Source organism: Trichechus manatus, unplaced genomic scaffold (genome assembly GCF_000243295.1).
Source record: "Trichechus manatus latirostris isolate Lorelei unplaced genomic scaffold, TriManLat1.0 scaffold00055, whole genome shotgun sequence".
NCBI lineage: Eukaryota > Metazoa > Chordata > Mammalia > Sirenia > Trichechidae > Trichechus > Trichechus manatus.
In genome coordinates, this window is record NW_004443991.1 from 11,671,823 (window position 1) to 11,693,719 (window position 21,897).

General features: G+C 40.0%; 1 protein-coding gene across 1 annotated transcript in view; it reads left to right on the forward strand.

Moving 5' to 3' along the window:
- Nucleotides 1-21,231, forward strand: part of HHLA2 (HHLA2 member of B7 family) — a 22,337-nt gene extending 1,106 nt beyond the window's left edge. Inside the window, 5 exon segments of the mRNA XM_012556025.1 lie at nucleotides 2,493-2,831; nucleotides 4,753-5,019; nucleotides 8,503-8,820; nucleotides 20,375-20,430; nucleotides 21,184-21,231. Coding sequence (XP_012411479.1) covers nucleotides 2,493-2,831; nucleotides 4,753-5,019; nucleotides 8,503-8,820; nucleotides 20,375-20,430; nucleotides 21,184-21,231 — 1,028 coding nt within the window.
- Nucleotides 21,232-21,897: the final 666 nt, after the last annotated feature.

Sequence of the window (21,897 nt, forward strand, 5' to 3'; positions counted from 1 at the left end):
GAACATATATAAAGAGATTTGTCTCAAGGAAATGGCTCACACAGTTGTGGAGGCTGGCAAATCCCAAATCCATGGGTCAGGCATCAGGCTGGGGGCTTCTCCTGACTTACATGTTTTCAGGGGCTGATGAACCCCAATTGGCAGGTCAGATGACAGGCTGCTGGCCCACGGGGCTGCAGTATCTGGTGAATCAGTTCAGATGGCAGGCTACTGGCTCACAGTGCTGTGAAAGTGACAAATCCCAGAATCGGCAGGTCAGAAGGCAGGCTGCTGGTTCAAGTCCCAAGAACCGGAGGTCAGATGATGATGAGCCGGATGCAGAATTCAGAGCAAGCAAGAGAGCTTTGCCAGAGCATTCATATATAGTGGATGCAGGCCACACCCTCAAGGAAACATCCCTTACATCAGATACTTGAGTAAGAGTGTTACTTGAGTAAGGCAGTGACTTGAGTAAGGGTGTGACTTGAGTAAGGGCGTGACTTGAGTAAGGGTGTGACTTGAGTAAGTCAGTGACTTGGGTAAGGTAGTTGAGTAAGGATGTGACTAGAGTAAGAGTGTGACTAGAGTAAAGGTGTGACTAGAGTAAGGGTGTGACTTAAGACAGCTACTTGAGTAAGGCTGTGACTTGAGTCATGCCCTGTTATAAGGGTGTGACTTAAGATACACCCCACACTAATCCTGCCTCATTAACATATAGAGGTTTAGAATTTACAACACATAAAATGGAGGATAATTACACAATACCACAAAATGGAGGACAATTACATCAGACCATAAAATAGAGTACAATTACACAATACTGGGAATTATGGCCTAGCCAAGTTGACACATAATATTAACTATCACAGCATTGTAAAATTTTCTAAAGATCAATTAATGAGAAACAGGGAAGGGATTGGGAGCCCAAATGAAGATTAAAAACCATACATTCTTCTGTCCTTTCTAATTAAGGCTCTTCCTAATCTGTTATCCACTACCATAAATAATATCACTAGAAAGGCTAGTTTGCTTTTTTTTTTTTAAGTGTTAGCTTGGTACTCAACACTTAACAGAAAGCATTATCGGCTTTGCTACCTTCTGAGACAGGAATTCTTAATTATCCATTGAAATATTACAGGGGTTTAGTAGTGCAATTAGGGAAGTTGACAATCACTGCTTTTCTGCCCCGCCTTCCTATGTCTTTCTCTTAGCACAGAACCACGCCCCTCTAGCTCCCTGTACAGAAGTAAACTAACGCTGTCTGTGAAAGGAGAGGCATGGTAGGATGGAAAAAGCCTTGGAGGAAGAGGAAGAGAAGAAAGACTTTGTGCAGCAATTCTCCTGTTTTGGGTGAGCTTAGCCACAGCCCAGGGGAGTTTACTCTGTTGCCTGTAAAGATAAAGTCCCTTCCAGCCCTACTGTTTTAGAATCCACAAAGAAATTCACAATGCTTTATGAATTGGCCGAAGAAGCTGGATGCTGCCTTTAATGATTATAAAGTAGCTATGTATATTTTCTTTGCAAAAACTTGTATAGTGATAAAATCCATTTACTTTTTGAAACAAACTTCTGAAATTGACAGTTAAAAAAAAGTACATCAGGAGAATTGGACTTCCACATTCGTATCCGGAATAATATTTCTTAACTATATTTTGACTGACTCATGGGGTATCCCGAGAGTGGTCCTAAGCCACATTAAATGCATCATTTTATTTGCCCTTTGGACTGCTCCTGCCCATATCCTCAGCTGCTTGAGACCCGTGTCTGTATATTCCTAATAGCTTCCTTAGCCCAGCATTGTCTTCTGCCTGCTCCAAATAATTTCCCAACCCAACCAAGACAAGCGTGTTCCATTCTTTTAGGTTCTTCTGGCTCTAGCTGGAGCACTGGTGGCTCAGTGATTAAGAGCTCAGGCTGCTAACCAAAAGGTCGGCATTTCAAATCCACCAGTTGCTCCTTGCAAACTGTAGGGGGCAGTTCTACTCTGTCCTATAGGGTCGTTATGAGTTGGAATCCACTTGACAACAACGGGTTTGGTTTTGGTTTTGGCTCAAGTTAGCTGGATAAACTAATCTATTGTTATAATAGGTGTTAAAAGTGAATGTGTTCTGGGAATAAAAATCAATAGGAGTCTTTTATATACATAATATACATCATTTCCAGCACTGTGGTAGGCCAGGTGGGAGAAGAAATGAGACTATTTGATCAAGTGGGTAGCAAAACCAGTGTTTCTGTGCTTTGGGTGCTTTGGGCTGTTGTCAGTTATCACATACAGTTAAACTGAATCAAACAAGCGTTCAATTAAAATTGTAGAAACTCAGAAGCAAGCCAAGAAGCTGTGTTTAGTAATAAGACTACCAATGGTTCTTGATGATGTGGTCTGTTAATGATCAGGCTCCTGACCTAGGATGATTCTTCTAGAGAGGTCCTGCCTGATACAACCCTTTATGAGCACCCATCACTAATTCTCTTTATAACATCTCTACTATTAATTTTAGATCCATTCTTTTTAGCTTTCTTCAACCATTTTAGCATTGACAGTGAACAAACAGTTACTGGAAGACTTAATGAAGATCTAATTCTCCCTTGCTTGTTTGAGAGTGGGCCTGAAGTTGCAATTCACTGGAAGATTCAAGGCCAAAACGTTCACAGCTACTACAAAGGCAGCAACAAATTGGAAAGGCAAGATCCCAAACATGCAAACAGGACATAGCTCTTCCATAGTGAAATTCACAATGGGAATGATTCTCTGTCTCTCATAAAATTAAACCTTCAGGATGATGGCAGTTACATCTGGTGTACGGGAACAGAATCTGGAAAAACCACAAACAAAATAGTGCTAAAGATGGGAGGTAAGTGCACATGTATAAAGTTTTTATAAAATATAAATGGGATACTTCCCTGTTATTCCAAAACATGCCTTTTTCTTAACCTAATATGCTATTGCTTCCTTCCCAGTCAATATACATACCGATCTACTTTATTCTTTTTTTTTAAATTGTACTTTAGATTAAGGTTTACAGAACAAATAGTTTCTCATTAAACAGTTAGTACACATATTGTTTTATGGCAATGATTAATAACCCCATGACATGTCAACACTGTCCCTTCTCAACCTTGGGTTCCCTATTACCAGCTTTCCTGCCCCCTCCTGCCTTCTAGTCTTTGTCCCTGGACTGTTGTGCTCCATTAGTCTCGTTTTGTTTTTTGGGGCTGCCTAATCTTTGGCTGAATGGTGAACCTCGGGAGTGACTTCTTCACTGAGCTAAAAGGGTGTCCAGGGGCTATACTCTCCAGTCTCTGTCAGGCCAGTATGTCTGGTCTTTTTTGTGAATTAGAATTTTGTTCTACATTTTTCTCCAGCTCTGTCCAGCTCTAACCCTCTGTTGTCATCCCAGTCAGAGCAGTCAGTGGTGGCAGCCAGGCACCATCTAGGTGTACTGGACTCAGTCTGGTGGAAGCTATGGTAGTTGTGGTCCATTAGTCTTTTGGACTAATCTTTCCCTTATATCTTGTTTTCTTCATTCTTCCTTGTTCCTAAAGGAGTGAGACCAATGAAGTACCTTAGATGGCTGCTCACAGGCTTTTAAGACCCCAGACGCTACTCACCAAGATAGAATGTAGAACATCTTCTTTATAAACTGTGTTATGCCAATTGAGCTAGATGTTCCCTGAGACCATGGTCCCCACAGCCCTCAGCCAAGCAATTCGGTCCCTCAGGGAGTTTGGAAGTGTCTATGGAGCTTCCATGACCTTTCCTTGTACAGGTTGTGCTGGATTCCTCAGTATTGTGTACTGTCTTACCCTTCACCAAAGTTACCACTTGTCTATTTAGTGTTTCCTTCTCCACTCCCCCATCTCTCATATACTTTATTTTTTTAAATGAATAATATCTCATAGTAAAGACATGTTATAATTGACAAAACTATTTCCCCACTGGTGGATATCCAGGTATTTCCAGTGTTTTGTATTACAACAATGTGGTAATGGATGCCTTATTATTGTATTTAGTACTGGGAAATGATCTAAAAGAAAAGTGTCAGCGTAGGATTTTAATGTTACTGTCGCCAGCAGCATAAGAGTATCCATTTTCCCCCTCAGTCTGGTCGGCACAAAATACTATCAATTCTCAAAATTATTGCCAATATGATGGCTGAAAAAAATACTGAATTATTGATTTAAGTTGCATTTTTCCTTTTTTGTGAATGAGTTTTTTAAAATATCATGTGCTGTCCTCTTTTCTGTATTATCTTTCTATGTTTTTGTTTTGTTTTGTTTTGTTTTGCTTTTGCTGTTTTCTAATGGGTGGTTTTATCCAGCACCTGTTCCTTCTTCCTCTGTTGCATTTAGCTGCTTCAGACCTTGACTCAGACATCTAAGTTCATTTGAATTATGTGTAAACAAAGAGGCACGTAATCTCTGAGTGAGCATCTGAGGAGTTAGGAGAACTTCCTAAGCTCTAGTTCACAGATTTGAACACCTGCATTTGTTTGTTCAGTGAAGCCATAAGATGTCTTTCTCAGCTATGTTTCTAGAGAGTTGAGATTGCTAGTTGCTATGTATATGTGTGCTCTTTTTTCCCCTTCTACATAAGTACACTATATCTTATGTTTCTACAGGATTTTTGTTTTTCCTTTCAGTAAATGCTGTGCTTTGCTCATAAAGCTTAGCTTTTCATATCAGGGGTATAAAAATAATAAGTGTGCTGCACAGATGGCCTAAAAAGAAGCTAATGATGACACATCCTTATATGTCCTTCTTTCTTCCACATAGCTTTCCTCATGCCTATGATGAAGTATGAAACGAGGAATACAAGCACCTTCCTAACATGCTGTGTGTTAATGATTTATCCTCATCCAACGATCACATGGCAAGCAGGCAATACAGCTGTCTCTGAAAGCACTATGGAAGAGCTTGAGCCTTCGCCTCCCTTTTATATCAAAAGTACACTGAATGTTACATTTTCAAATAAATCTTATGAATGTATCATTGAAAATTCACTGCTGAAGCAAACATGGAGAGGGCAATGGGTAATGAAAGGTAGGCTCTGTACAGCTTTCTGTAGCAAATGCTGTGTTGAGAATTGGGAGCGGATGGGGCTTGATTTACAAGGGAGAAAAAAAATGGAAAGAAACAGAAGAAAATGCTTTCCCTTCAGTTAGGAGACCAAGACTAGAGTCCCAGGGCTAATCTTACTGCCTGTATTAACTTAAGCAATAATTTTTTACTTCTGAAGTTTAGTTTCTCACTAATAAAATGGGAGTAACTCTTAGTTTGTAAGTGTTTATGAATTGCATGAAAACATTTTTGAAATGGAAAGTAGAAAAACCGTGCATGAATATTACCAATTTCTGCATAAGGCTCATCTTTCCATCTGCATTTTACTTTAAAAAGGATCGGAGGGGAAGGAAAGAGTGCTTGTCTTTTAGCAGATCACAATATCTGACTCTTGCGAATCTTATAACTAAATAAGAATTAGCCCATTAGTATTCTAATTAGTAAATCAGTTGCCATAGAGTCAACTCCAACTCATAACAACCCCATATGTGTCAGAGTAGAACTGTGCTCCATAGGGTTTTGGAAATAGATCACCAGGCCTCTCTTCTGAGGCACCTCTGGGTGAACTCAAACCTCCAATCTTTCTGTTAGCAGCTGAATGCATTAACCCTTTGAACCACCCTGGAATATTGATGGTTCGGTGGTAGAATTCTTGCCTTCCATGTGAGAGACCTAGGTTAGATTCCTGGCCAGTGCACCTCATGCACAGCCACCACTTGTCTATCAGTGGAGGCTTGCAATGTTGTTATGATGCTTAACAGGTTTCAGCAGAGCTTCCAGACTTAGATGGTCTAGGAAGAAAGGCCTGAAGATTTACTTCTGAAAATAAGCTCACTAATACCGTATGGATCACAGTGGTCAATCCCCAACCAATCATGGGGATGGCACAGAACTGGGCAATGTTTTGTTCTGTTGAGCATAGGGTCTTCATGAATTGGGGGCTGACTTGATGGCAGTTAACAATAACAAAAACAATTATAATTAATTATTGCCTGTGTTTATTTAGTATTAACCTATCACTCTTTATTTGACCTCTATCATAGCATGATCAAGTTTTAGAACTCTTTCTTGTCATTTATTTGTACACACCCAAACTCTGATCAATGTCTATATCTATAACCTACTGTTAAAGAAAAGATTAAGGGGAAAAATTAATTTGATACCTCCCTACCCAATTCCAAGGAAAATTATTGTTTTATATTTTATTAAAAGCAAAACACAATTTTTCTGTAAATCTCCCTTATGTGGAGAAAGTGGAGGTTAGCATCTTTTTCAGCCTTCTCTTCCCCAGGGTTTCACATTCTCAAGATGCTCACCAAGAAAGCATGGAAACTGCAAGAGACTTACCACCTTTACCTGACTCCAAAGTTAAAGGCATGGGCACCCAATGTCCATTGGTCATTTTTCAGCAGTCAGGCAGTAAGGGACATGTAGGAAATAGTTTAAAATGTTAATGTTAAATTGTCAATATTTTCTTTACAAAATCATAATTTCTTATGTTTATTCATACTGAGTATCCTGAAGTACCAACAATTCTTTAGGCCCAATATTGCTTTATCTTGCTGAAGATCTATTTATTACCTGCCAGGCTTTGTCTCCCCCCAGATTGTGACCTTAAGAACTTGGACTCTCTTACTCATCTCTGAATCCACAGCATCTAGCACAGACCTGTAAAAGTAAACCAGGAAGGCAGCATAAGAAGGGAGTGATTAATTCTGTTCATCGTGAATGGGCATGTGTGGATTGTTAGAGAAGATATGTTTAAGGAAGTTGCATAAAGGCAGACTTTTAAAGATTCAGAGGTTCCAGGAGAAGACAGGCATTCTAGGCTACAAGTACGGCATGTACAAAAGCACAGAGGAGTAAAGTTGCCTGGTTTTGTGAAGTGTGGGGTGGCTGAGAGTGCAGCTAGAATGTCAAGAGATGAACATGGAGAGGGAGGAAAACACCAGATGGAAGGCCTGCACACCTCACTGAGGAGGGAGGTGAACACCAGCTGGATGGCCTGCCTCCACACCTTGCTGAGGGATGTGAACTGGACCCTCACAGTAGCGTGGAGCCAAGAGTGACTTGAAGTATCAAAGAAACACGGGATTTTCTTGCTTTGGCATAGCTCTCCAGCAGGTTGTCTAGAGAGTAGGTGAGTCAAGAACCATGAAGACCAATCCAATGGCAGTCCATAGAGGCCAGCCTACGGAAGTAAAGAACAGGAAGGACAGGGTGAAGCTGGATCTGGAGGGGCAAACCAAGACCACCCAGCAGAGTCGCTGCTTTACAAGAGCTAATCCACTGGGCGGTTACCTGCAGACAGTTGCAAATATACCTCTTAAGTGCAGAAAAGAGACTTTGTCTAGATAGAAAGATTAGAAAGTGGCTGTGACCATAAATATTACAAAGACCCCCAAGGAGTAGACAGAGTAATAAGAGGGGAGTCCTGAGGAACACTAGCATTTGAGGGGGTCAATAAAAGAAGAGTGCTGAGTTAAAACTACCATCTGTCAATTTGTCCTACTGTGGTAGCTTGTGTGTTGCTATAATGCTGGAAGCTATGCCATTGGTATTCCAAATACCAGCAAGGTTACCCATGGCAGACAAGTTTCAGCAGAATATCCAGACTAAGACAGACTAGGAAGAAAGGCCTGGTGATCTACTTCTGAAAAATTAAAAGAAGCAAATCAATGTGGTCAATGAAAACCCTATGGGCCACAACAGAATATTGTCCAATATTGGGCTAGAAGATGAGCCCCCTTGGTTGGAAGACACTCAAAATACAAAAGAGTACAACAATGGACTCACACATACCATGATCATGAAGATAGTGCAGGATCAGGCAATGTTTCATTCTGTTGTACAAAAGGTCACCATGAGTCTGAGACAACTTGACAGCAGCTAACAACAACAAACTGAATTAAAAAGGGTAGTAACTGATAGCAATTTTGTCAAGTACTCGGTGTCAGTTGTGAGAGTTAAAACCCAGCATACCATCCCTCTGCTGTCTCAGGCTTTAGGCCACTTTGAAGAATATTCCTACACTTACTTGGTGGCAAAATGGAAAATAGTGATTGTAAGGCTTTTCTTTTTTAGGTTCCCTGGGTGATGCAAATGGTTAAGTACTCGACTACAAGCCGAAAGTTTGGCAGTTTGAACTCACCTAGAGGCACCTTGGAAGACAGGCCTGGCGACCTGCTTCTGAAGGGTCACAGCCTTGAAAACCCTATGGTGCAGTTCTACTCTGCACACATGAGGTCATCATGATTTGGAACTGATTCATTGACAACTAACAACAACAACAGCAAGGCTTTTATTTTAACAATACCCACACTATAGTATCTAATTGCTTTTCAAAAAGGTATTTCCAAAGAAACCAATATTATAGTCTTCATTCCCTGTTTCCTAAGTTTAACTTAGAAAATTCATTTGAAAAGTTTATCTTCATTGACCTTTTCTTCTCTATTCTATTGTTAGAGCACCTTCATAAAGTGCAAAGTGAAGACATTTCACTCTCATGTCAACTTGCCAACAATTTTTCTCTACCAAATCAAGACTTCATTGTTACTTGGTCCAGAATGAAAAGTGGGACTTCCTCGGTTCTGGCTTACTTTCTAAGCTCTTCACAAAACACGGTTATCAGTGAATCCCAATTCTCATGGAACAAAGAGCTGATCAACCAAAGTCACTTCTCTTGGACTTTGACAGATCTTTCTCTTTCAGACAATGGGGAATATTTATGCAATATTTCTTCAAGCAAATATACTTTACTCATGGTGCACACACTGCATGTAGGTAAGTTCTAGGGTTAGATAATAGGTTTTGGCTTTAGTAGTGGAGCTTTGTGAATATCAAACATGGAGCTTAGGCTGGCATTTAAGGAATACAGTCGTCCCTCTGTATCTACAGGGGACTGATTCCAGGACCCCTGAAGATACCAAAATGTACCAAAATCTGAGGATGCTCAAGTCACTTATATAGGCTGTAGTGCTTTTCATAGCTAGCCAGCCATCCCTTACTAGACTGACACTCCTTCCTCTCGCTCTCCTCACCTGCTCACACTTTGAGGGATTCCTTTGACCACTTCATTGCTTTGAACGAACCATTTTTCACAGAAACAAAGGGTGCTTACAATACAAGTAGAGAATGAACTAGACACAAGGCAAAGGGTGATTAAACAACGAGTTCTGGAGAGAAATTGAGGATCTGGGAAATGGCGGGAAGCTACAGCAGGGTATGCCCACACATCACTCCATTCACGTAGCTTTGGTGTAGTGCTCGGTGCACAGCAAATTCAAATTTTGGTTTTTGAAACTTTCTTTGTCTTTTTTTTCCAAATATTTTCAATCTGTGGTTAGTTGGATCCATGGACACAGAACCCACGGATACAGAGAGCAGACTGTACCTTCGATTAGTGCTTCTCAAAATGTGATTTACAGGGACACTTCTGGTCAACATGGTAGAAATCCCTCCCTCCTTCAACCACATAAAAGTACTATATTGAAAAAGAAATTACTCCCGGAGGATTTCCTTTCTCAGGGTTTCAGGGTTTCAGACATAAAGAGGAAACCTATAATTTTTGATGCTTCTGTGGCTAAGCATCTTCAACTTTTTCTCCCCACTCTGCCCAATACATACCTTAGGGACTGGGGTTTGGGAGTTGAGGCTGTAGGCACAGTTGTTGTTGTTAGCTGCAGTCCAGTCGATTCTGACTCATGGTGACCCCATGTGTGCAGAGCAGAACTGCTCCATAGGAAGCAGATTGCCAGGCCTGTCTTCTGAGGCACCTCTGGCTGGGTTTTAAACCACCAACCTTTTGGCTTGTGCTTGAGCGCTTAACCATTTGTGCCATCCAGGGACTCCTGTAGGCACACAGGAAGTCAAATAAAGACTCTTCTGGGTGCTGGGGAAACATAGCACCGACTATGAATCTGGTAGAAATAGTCACCGCAGAACATTTGAAGCACTAAGTATATGCCTGATTCAACTCATTTTTTACCTCTATTGGTAATTGTCATGGATTGAATTGTGTCCCCCCAAAATATGAGGCAACTTGGCTAGGCCATGATTCTCAGTGGTCTGGCAGTTATGTAAAGATGTAATCATCCCCCATGATGTGATCTGATGTAATTATATTCCATTTGTGATGTGTTGTAAATCCTGACCTCTATGTGTTAGTGAGGCAGGATTCGGCTATATTTTTATATGTTTACGAGGCAGGTTTAGGGTAGGATGCAACACCCTTATTCAGGTCATATCCCTGACCCATGTAAGGGGAGTTTCCCTGGAGTGTGGTCTGCATCAGCATCACCTTTTGTCTTACAAGAGAGAGGGAGACCTCAGTACCACCAAGAAAGAAGAGCTGGGAACATGGCGTATCTTTTGGACCTGGGGTCCCTGTACTGAGAACATTCCTGACCCAGGGGAAGATTGATGCCAAGACACATGGAGATCTCCAAGGGATGCTCGGCCCTCAGATGTGGAAAGGAGACAAGGACCTTTCTCTAGAGCCTTCCGCTTAGAGCCAGCACCCGAAATTTGGACTGCTAGCTTCCTAAACTGTGAGAGACTAAATTTCCGTTTGCTAAAGCCATTTACTTGTGGTATTTCTGTTATAGCAGCACTAGATAACTAAGACAGTAATCAACTGCCAAAATTCATTATTTAAAATATTTCTAGTCTGCTAACCATAGATTCATGAAATGTGTACCCATAAAGTCAGGTTTCTAGAAAATGAGGTGGCTGGTTGGACCCTTAACCTAAAGCTACCAATTTGACATCATGAGAGACCATGGCAGCTACCCCCTTAATAAAGATATTCAAATGAGTGGAGCATATGATATGTTTTAGAAATATTTCTATCATTCCAGTTGTAAAAATTAGGAGGAATTACAGATTTTAGGTTTACCAATTCCATATAGTGGGGTTTGGAGTTGCGAGCACATAGTTGTCCTTAGGTCGTGTGGCCCTCAAACAGACAGAAAATTGTAGACACCCATCAGTAACACTCTTTGCAGAGCTGCCACTTTGAGAGTACAGAACTAAAAACTGGGGCTGCATTTGACACTTTTATTTTTTTCTCCAAATTAAGAGTGTCAGATATATGTAAGCTTTCTATTTTTACCAATGTTGCCTCATGTTGGGTTCATTTTGTAGTATAGAAAAATAACCAGGAAGAAATGGTCTAAAGACCGAATATGACCCATCTTCTTAACCAGAGATCTAATTTTCAGTTCACACAAAGCACAAGCATCAGGACTATTCCATCTCTGACAAAGAAAAGTAGCTTTTGGGGATATCTCATTCCCAAGTAAACCCTGGCCTATTGGGACTGGGAGAGGGTCTGCCCACAACTACCCTCAGGAAGAGGCCCGTAGCAGGAGCCACCCAGCAGGGCATAATACAAGGCAAATGTCTTGCTATCTGAGGCATCACTCTTTCAAGGACACTGGTGATTTTCTGCTCTGAATTACAATTTTCTACTTGCTGCCTTGCCCAAGGGAGCCTAAAATCTTTGAAAAGGAGGTTTAGATGGGGATGTTTTAGAATCCTAGGGTCTATATCTGCTCTAATGTTGCACTCAATTGAAAGAAATTAAATAATTCTTGCTAAATTTTGATGGTGAATCAATTTGTGACCTTGGGCAGATCCGCTTACAAATGGGGGAACTGAGGGTCACAGATAAAATGGGTAGAAGTTATACTTCACAAAAAATTTTTTCAGGAGAGAGATTTATATCAAGGAAATGGCTCACACGGTTGTAGGGGTTGGAAAGTTCCAAATCCGTGTGTCAAGCTGGAGGCTTCTACCTACCCAGGTAGCTGCAGGGTTTGGTGAACCCAAGATCCAGACCATGGAAGCTGATGAATCCCAAGATGGGCAGGCAAGCTGCTAGCTCAAGTCTCAAGATCCAGAGGTCAGATGAACAGGAGCCAGCTGCAGGATACAGAGCAAGCAAAAGCAAATGACCCTTGCCAGAAAGTCCACCTATACTGGATGAAGGCCACACCTCCAAGGAAACTCCCTTTCAACTGATTGGCTACTCACGGCAGATCCCATCCTGGAGGTGATCACATTATATCAGATCTCATCATAGAGGTGATTGCATCATTATATGACTGTCAAACTACATCATAACCACCAAACCACTGAGAATCATTGCCCAGGCAAGTTGACATACAACCTTAATGATTGCAGTTCACCACTTATCAACTTGGCACCTGTACACATCTCCTTAAACCATACATAATCTCTGAATAAACACAGCTGTAAAGTCATACTTGCACCTAACATGATACAACTAACATGAGTACAACTGAAAACACACTAGCCCTGTTTACCTACTATATTTTATAAGTGAAGAAAACAAAAATATTTGATGCACACATACAAGGAAAAAATACTCATAACAATTACAATCTTCATTTCTGCAACTGGTCACATGGTTATAACTGGTATCTTCCACCATCCATTCAGTATTCCCTTTGCCCTCCGTAAGCACTTCAGCTGGTCATGGTTCTTTGCCTGGTGGGGTGACCGAAACCTTCATTCCTGAAATGTCTAGTCCATTAGCAGTCATGTCGGAATTGGGTTGCTGTAACTTTCCATTGATTTTAATCACAGGGCATGGTAGTACTAAGTGACACTCTAAGGGATCTCTTGCATTCCAGACATACTCTTTTTTTACCACCAGTATGTAATTTCAATCTTCTTGATAATCAGGATCAATCACACCAGCCAATATGGTAACTCCCTTCTTTTCCTGTTGATCCAGAGGCATAAATAGTCCAAAGTGGCCAGATGGCATTCTTAAATTCCAGTTCAATGTCTGTAGGTGGGAACATTCCTCCCTTTGGAACTAAGACATCTAGACCTACAGATTATAGTGTCACAGAGTCAGAGAGCAAAAATTTTGTGAGTAGTCACCAGTGGTGATAGTGGTGCCACTCCCATTTCCACCCCTTGATTCCTGGACTCATGAATTCTGGCTATGAGAAAAACAGTGCCATATATTGGGCACTGGTTTAGAGCCCATACAGCCTGCTGGAGAACATGGCCCCAACCCTCCAAGGTATTGCCACCTAGCTGGTGCTGTAATTGTGCCTTTAGAAGACCATTCCATCATTCTATCAAGCCAGCTGCTTCAGGGTGAGGGGGAACATGGTAAGACCAGTGAATTCCATGGGCATGGGCCCATTGCCACACTTCATTTGCTGTAAAGTTGAGTCCCTTGATCCGAGGCATTGCGTGCAAGGAAGGCAAATCTATATCCAGAGTAACTGTCTATTCCAGTAAGAACAAAACGCTACCCTTTCCATGATGGAAGTGGTCCAATGTAATCAACCTGCCACTGAGTTGCTGGCTGATCACAGTAGATCCCACCATGGAGGTATCATAGTATATCAGATCTCATCATGGAGGTGATTACATCATTATATGACTGCCAAACTACATCATAACTGCCAAACCACTGAGAATCATGGTCCAGCCAATTTGACACACAACCTTAACTATCACAGCTTGCTTCCTACTATTCCATACAGCACAGATCACAAGATTAATAGGATTTTAACTTTGGTAACCTGAGGTCTCTCCACATTTCTGCTTTTTGGAGTCCCCACTTCCTTTACTAATTATAATAATTCTAGCCCCAACTCAGATGCTGAAGAAAGTTCAGGCTCCTCCAACTATCCTCTATCCTGGTGGTCACCTGTCACCTCTCGGTCAGCTCCTCCCATCACCTCTAATCACTGTTCATCCAGAACACTGTTCTTTCCAAGCTATGTGTGGGTTGCACCCTCTATTTACTCTCCATGGAGAATGCTGGACTGAACTAGCTTGTAGTTGTAATTATTCCTTTGTAAAAAACGTGTTAATTTCCTTATTACAATATAAAAAATAGAAACGTAAAATGCATAATAGACTCGTTGTTTCTGAAGTTTTCAGATTCCTTTTTCTCCTGCCTCTTTTCCCAGAATTCCCAAATCAGTTAACATTATTAAAATGACTTCAAGTTTCCCACACTAGAGACATCGAGACTGGGAGATATTTACATTCGTATCAAACTCTTCTGTCTAGACTGGGCTCTTGAACTTATCTTTAATGGGCTTTTTCATTATGTAAAGCTTTTTCACTAATAAATTCTGTCTCCCGGTTGGAATGCAAAAATAATTAGTTTTAAAAATAATAAACATACTCCACACACCCTCCCACACTTATCCTTTCTTTTCTTTTTTGGTAATTTTTCTTCTGGTTCACAGACTTTGTTTGTATGTTTGTTTTATTTAGAACCAAGTCGAGGAATAGCTTCCAAGGAAATGATTATAACAATTTTGGTGATTCTAGTGGTTTTGGTGGTAAAATATTGCCTAGTTCATCTGTTAAAAAGATGCAACAAGACTACAAGTAATATCTCGTGGAGAACTTGGGCTCTGTCCCTGAGTGTTCAAGTGTGAGCATATTAAGATGGCATGGAAATACACAATTAAAGTGTTGATGAGCATGCAAAGGAATTAAAATTTGTGGAGAACCATTCACAAAATTTATCAAAAAATTGGGAAAACTGGAGTATGAGTTTCTTCCCAGCAGCTCACCTCATCCAAATACTTTCTTAAGTCCCCAGGCTTCCCTCTCACTACTTCCATCTCTGTGCTCTATTATCTCTTGCTCTGAACTTAGTCTAATCTTGGTGCTACTCAAAAGTGCATTGTACTTATGAACCATTTTATTTTAATTCTTGTTAATTGTTTTTAAATTTTTTCTAAATTTTCTACAATAACTTTATTACTTCCAGTTATTTAAAACGATACATTAAGATAATATGATCATAGGCTCCTTCAACTATCTACTATCCTGGTGGTCACCTGTCACCTCTCAGTCAGCTCCTCCCATCACCTCTAATCACTATTCATCCAGGACACTGTTCTTTCCAAGTTATGCGTGGGCTGTCCCCTCCCTTTACTCTCCATGGAAAATGTGGGACTGAACTAGTTTGTAGCTGTAATTACAATGTTGTAAATATGTTCCTCTTATCAATAGAATTTAAACTGGAAGGTATTTGGCAAAACTTAGATCTAGTTTATCTGAATGTTTTATAGGAACTGAACTCAAATGCTAAATGGGCAAGTGAGACAGACTTGTATGCAGTGTCTAAGATCACCTGGTTAACTAGTGGCAGAAACAAGTCCAGCCCTGGAACACTCTCCCTTACTCCATTTCTCTTCCTTATTCCATACTCTCCTTTATTCTGTTTGGCTGTGTTCTGAATGATCTAGGAGGCTGAGATAGCTCCCATGTCCCTTTCTTATGTTCCTCTGGTTGATATTTGCCTATTGTCGCCATTGAAGTTAGGGGATTTGGTCACAGTAGAAACCACTATTAAAGAAAATGTTTTAAAGGTGATAACGAGAGCTTCACCAATTCTAGCCCTATGATTATTTGTACTAGTAGGCAGGATAGTCCCTTTACTGGTTTACTCCTGTTCCTTCTCTGACTAGAAGTAGAAAGGAATGATTGGTAAGTCATAGGCATTCTAGCTTGTTTGGGTTGCAACCTGTGGCCTAATATAATGATACTTGTGATTGGATTAGGTTCAAATTATAAGAGAGAGGTCATTGCATTTTGCTCAGGAATGATTGCTTAGTTTCTGTATCGAAAGTATGCATAAGTCAGGTCCTAACAACACGTGGCACACTAAAAACTATACAAAGGGGAATGCAAATGTTAGTGCATTTTCCCACAGAAGCAACACCTGATTCCTTATCCAACCTAGACCTGAAGGGAAAAAGAGAGGGAACAGTTCTCAAAACCTGAAAGGATAAAGTCATGCAATGTCAGCTGCCTTGTAAGGAACAATGACCTTTAGTCAAGGACAGTGTCATCACTAGAGTTGGTGTCACCCCCCATGCATCTCCTCCTATACCAGACCACACAGAATCCTTAGTAATGCTTTTTGTACTAATGTTACTTGCAAATTGTAATTCATGTATATCACTGAATGTAATGGCAATAGTAGTGACATAAACAACTTGCAAAATTAAAATTACACCTTTATATTACAATATCAGACACATGGACTAAATTATTTACATTTTGATTTTTCTCCTTTTCCTTTAATTACTACTTCATTCTTAAAAAAGTTATTGATATAGGTTCACAAATACTACTTACTACAATATTGCAGCTAAAACACCAGAAAATCTGACAAAAACAGCAACTATAAAAACACCGGCATCAACGAAAACAACAGTGTATGCTTGTAGTGCATGCAGTTGAAACCATGTGATCTGAAGTGTCATTATAATTGGGTAATAATGACAGCTCTGAAAGGAACACATTAGACAGTTCAAAAAGTAAATTAGCATAGAGTTTTAGCCTTGTAGTAATATTGATACATGTAACCTGGGCTTATGAAAAATGTTTTTGTTACTATACCTAATTCTTGTTATTGTTAGGTGCCATCGAGTTGGTTCCGACTCACAGCAACCCTATGTACAACAGAAAGAAACCGCCAAGTCCAGTACCATCACACAATCTTTTTTATGTTTGAGCTCATTGTTGCAGCCACTATGTCAATCCATCTCGTTGAGGGTCTTCCTCTTTTTATTGTCCAGCTTTCACATGCATATGAGACAATTGAAAACACCATGGCTTGGGTCAGGTGCACCTTAGTCCTCAAAGTGACATCCTTGTTTTACAACACTTTAAAGAGGTCTTTTGCAGCAGATTTGCCCAATGTGCTACATCATTTGGTTTCTTGACTGCTGCTTCCATGGGCGTTGATTTGGATCCGAGCAAAATGAAATCCTTAACAACTGCAATGTTTTCTCCATTTATCATGATGTTGTTTACTGGTCCAGTTGTGAGGATTTTTGTTTTATATTGAGGTGCAATGTACACTGAAGGCTGTAGTCTTTGATTTCATCAGTAAGTGCTTCAAGTTCTCTTCACTTTCAGCAAGCAAGGTTGTGTAATCTGTATATCACAGGTCTTTAATGTGTCTTCCTTCAATCTTGATGCTGTGTTCTTCTTTATATAGTCCAGCTTCTCGGATTATTTGCTCAGCATACCGATTGAATAAATATTGTGAAAGGATACAACCACGCAGTATCCCCTTGCTCTGTTCCAGCAACTGCTTCTTGGTCTATGTACAAATTCTTCATGAGTACAATTAAGTATTCTGGAATTCCCATTCTTCGCAATGTTATCCAAAATTTATTATGATCCACACAGTCGAATGCCTTTGTGTAGACAATAAAACACAGGTAAACATCTTTCTGGTATTCTCTGCTTTCAGCCAGGGTCCATCTGATATCAGCAATGATATTCCTCGTTCCAGGTCCTCTTCTGAATCCAGCTTGGACTTCTGGCACTTCCCTGTCGATGTACTGCTGCAACCATTTTTGAATAATTCTGCAGCAAAATTTTACTTGTGTGTGATATTAATGATGTTGTTCGATAATTTCTGCATTCTGTTGGATCACCTTTCTTTGGAATGGGCACAAATATGGATCTCTTCCAGTTGGTTGGCCAGGAAGCTGTCTTCCAAATTATTTGACATAGACGAGTGAGCACCTCCAGCACTGAATCCATTTGTTGAAACATCTCAATTGGTATTCCGTCAATTCCTGAAGCCTTGTTTTTCGCCAGTGCCTTCAGTGCAGCTTGGACTTATTCCTTAAGTACCATCAGCTCTTGATCATATGCTACCTTCTGAAATGGTTGAACATCGACCAATTCTTTTTGGTACAGTAACTCTGGGTATTCCTTCCATCTTCTTTTGATGCTTCCCATGTCGTTCAATATTTTCTCTGAAGAATCTTTCAGCATTGCAACTCAAGGCTTGAATTTTTTCTTCAGTTCTTTCAGTTTGAGAAATGCCGAGCGTGTTCTTTGTTTTTGGTTTTCTAAGTCCCAGGCTTTGCACATTTCATTATAATACTTTACTTTGTGTTCTCGAGCCGCCCTTTGAAATCTACTGTTCAGCTGTTTTACTTCATCATTTCATCTGTTCACTTTAGCTACTCTACATTCAAGAGAAAGTTTCAGAGTCTCTTCTGACATCCATTTTCATCTTTCCTGTCTTTTTAATGACCTTTTGCTTTCTTCATGTATGATATCCCTGATGTCATTCCACAACTCATCTGGTCTTCAGTCATTCGTGTTCAATGCATCAAATCTATTCTTGAGATTGTCTCTAAATTCAGGTAGGATATACTCAAGGTCATATTTTGGCTCTCGTGGACTTGCTTTAATTTTCTTCAGCTTCAACTTGAATATGAGCAATTGATGGTCTGTTCCGCAGTTGGTCCCTGGGCTTATTCTGACTGATGATATTGAGTTTCTCTATTGTCTCTTTCTATGATATAGTTGATTTGATTCCTGTGCATTCCATCTGGCAAGTTCCATGTGTATAGTCATCGTTTATGTTATTGAAAAAAGGTATTTGCAATGAAGAAGTCATTGGTCTTGCAAAATTCTATCATACGATTTTTGATGTTGTTTCTATCACCAAGGCCATGTTTTCCAACTACTGATCCTTCATTTCCACCTTTCACATTCTAATCACCAGTGATTATCAATGCATCTTGATTGCATGTTTGATCAACTTTAGACTGCAGAAGCTGGTAAAAATCTTCAATTTCCTTATCTTTAGTGGTTGGTGCATAAATTTGAATAACAGTTATATTAACTGGTCTTCCTTGTAGGTGTATGGATATTATCCTATCAGTGACAGCACTGTACATCAGGATAGATCTTGAAATGTTATTTTTGATGATGAATGTGATGGTATTCTTCTTCAATTTGTTATTCCCAGCATAGTAGACCATATGATTGTCTGATTCAAAATGGCCAATACCAGTCCATTTCAGCTAATGCCTAGAATATCAATCTTTATGTGGTGCATTTAATTTTTGACAACTTCCAAATTTCCTAGATTCATATTTTGTACATTCCCTGTTCTGATTATTAATGGATGTTTGCTGCTGTTTATTCTCAATTTGAGTCCTGCCACATCAGCAAATGAAGGTCTTGAAAGATTTACTCCATCCACATCATTAAGGTCAACTCTACTTTGAGGAGGCAGCTCTTCCCCAGTCGTATTTTGAGTGTCTTCCAACCTGAGGGGCTCATCTTCCAACACTATAACAGACAACATTCCTCTGCTATTCATAAGTTTTCACTGGCCAATTTTTTTTTCAGAAATAGACTGGCATGTCCTTCTTCCTAGTCTGTCTTAGTCTGGAAGCTCAGCTGATACCTGTCCACCATGTATCACCCTGCTGGTATTTGAAATACCAGTGGCATAGCTTGCAGCATCACAGCAACATGCAAGCCACAACAGTACGAAAAACTGATACACATGTGGGGTATAACTAACTACAGGGACATTTTTATAAAAAATAATAGATTTGGTGAGACATTGCACAAAAATTTTATAGGCAGCATTTTTGGTGTCACCCTCTCTTATAGTGTTACCCTGTATGGTCAGCACCTCCTGTACTCCTCTAGTGATGCCACTGGTAAGGGACCCTAGCCAGCCAAGGTGACCTTATAGGGCAGGAGCTGGGGGAATGACTCCTGTTCTCTGTCTTCCCTCCCTCTGATCTCCCACCCACCTAGGTCCCAAAAGGAACAGACAGCCTGATAATGGAACCCATCTAGGTGAGCCTTCCATGGCAAAGAGCCAGATGAAACTTAGTTCAGTAGGATCAGAGGATACCGGCAAAAATAATGTTACAGTATTGCCCACTTTAAAAAAAAAAAAAAAAAGGTCTATGTCTGGGGTTAGGTAGCCATAAAATATAGATGAAGCTGTTTTACTAAAAGCCAAAAAACCTTCCCTACCTTCAGTTCCCTGCTAGTAGTTTCATATGGCTATATGGTTCATGTGTTTTGTTTTTTAATTCTCTTTTCTATTACTCTGTTTTAAAATGTTCTTAGCTTAGGAGATGTATAAAATGATCAAATTTTAGCAAGGCCCAGAAGGAAGGCCTTTCTTGAGAAACAACGTAGCATTGCTTATTCCTTAACCACTACTCTCATTGGCTCCTTGGCCATTGCTTTTTCATTATTAGCAGTTGGTAAAGAGCCAGGAATTGCTGTGCTGGTTGAACTGTCTTGATTCCCCTTTGGAGCACCTGAATCAGCCATAAGAATTTCCTGCTAGTGCTTCTGATATGTTTCTACAATAAGTGCATTTGTAATGCTGTTTGTGGGAAGAAGGACATGAAAGAGGAAGCGACTAAGGTGATTCTACTCACATAATCATACTGAACTAGGAGAAGGGAGAACTTGAGTGTTTGTAAAGAGATTTTGTTTTAAAGTTTCTTCTCTTTTTATCCTGTAGAAAGTTATAATCCTATTTCTCCTGATGAACATTCTGGTAATGCAAAAGAAAACATGGTAAGGCATTTCCTTTATCAAACCGTTTGTAGTACAAGAAAGTGGCTGTCAAAAAAGTTTTGACTGATTCACATATCGTCATAAAAATCTTTTATAGAGAGGAAAAAAATACAGAAAGATTGCAGAATAGTATACAAGGAAAAAATACAATTAGATCTTTTCCAATGTCTGTAATTAAAGAGAGTCTACTTGCTTCTTCTCGTCTCCTATTTTTATTTGTTGAGAAGATCTCAAATGGCATAATGCATATGAAGCTGCTCCAATATACTTATTCTAGATGGAAACACGGGATTGTATGGAAGTGGAAACAGACACAGACAAAGATAAAATAGAGCAAAGCAGACTACAATTTCTGCCTAGGCTCAGATATACTGGCTTTCCATACTTTTACAGTCACCTTTTGATTCCTTGGAGACTGATAATTCAGTTTACAAGTTATTGTCTGATTGTACACTTCTCTTTTGCTGCCTTAGCTTTTATCATTTGTGAGTTCTATTAACCAAAATATGAATAAAGGCAAAGCGTAAGGTAAAACTTATTTTTACACTAACTCAGGAAGATCTGGCAGGGATATTAAAATTGTTAAGACCCAGACTTCATAACTACTTATTTCATAGCTGTGTCAGGGACCTTTGATTACAGATGCAAGCAATAGCTTAAAGCTCCCCTCCCCAAAAATGCTAGCATCACTAAATACTTAAGACACTCTGTCTTAGACAACAGACATTTAGAGTCAGTTTTTCTTGTTTCTAGCTTCTTTCAGATGCCCGGTCAGTGAAGGAAATGGAGACAGAAGTATGACGACACATGAGAAGCACTCTTAATATCCAATGACTTCATCTCCCCTTTCTTCACTACTATCCCAGACAATGGCTTTCAAGACCTGATAACTGTACCACTCCAAAGACTTGTAACCATCCTGTTTTCCAGTATCTCTGCTATAGTCACACTTGGAGACCTCAGTACCATTCACTCACAACCCCAGCTCCATCAAAATTACAAACGTCTAAGCTAAGGACTCCAATTCAAGGAAGAAAAGAACTGTCATTCTCACTTCCATTCCTGTTGTAGTCTGCACAGAAGGCTAGAGTGAGGTTACCACCAAGAAGTCGAAAGTGATGTATGCTAAGAGCTGATTCAAACACTGATCAACTGATGATGGGGAGACAGCAGGTAGGAGCAGAAGTCACCTTAGTGAGAAGGTGAAATACCAGGACTTGGAAATAGAAGCCTTGTTAATTTTATAAGGTATTGCATGTTAGTTTTATATGAATAATAATACCAGCTTAATCAGCAAGATTTAGTAGGGAGTCTTAGGGACCCCAAAGAGCAAGAATGTCAGCATCTCCAAGACTTCCTAGGGCAAATGGTCCTATAACTTGGTGATTCAGCCTGCTCTGCATCTCTGCATTTGGGTTGTATCTGCCAGAACATATGCCTAGCTGAGTGACCCTAGCCATGAAGATA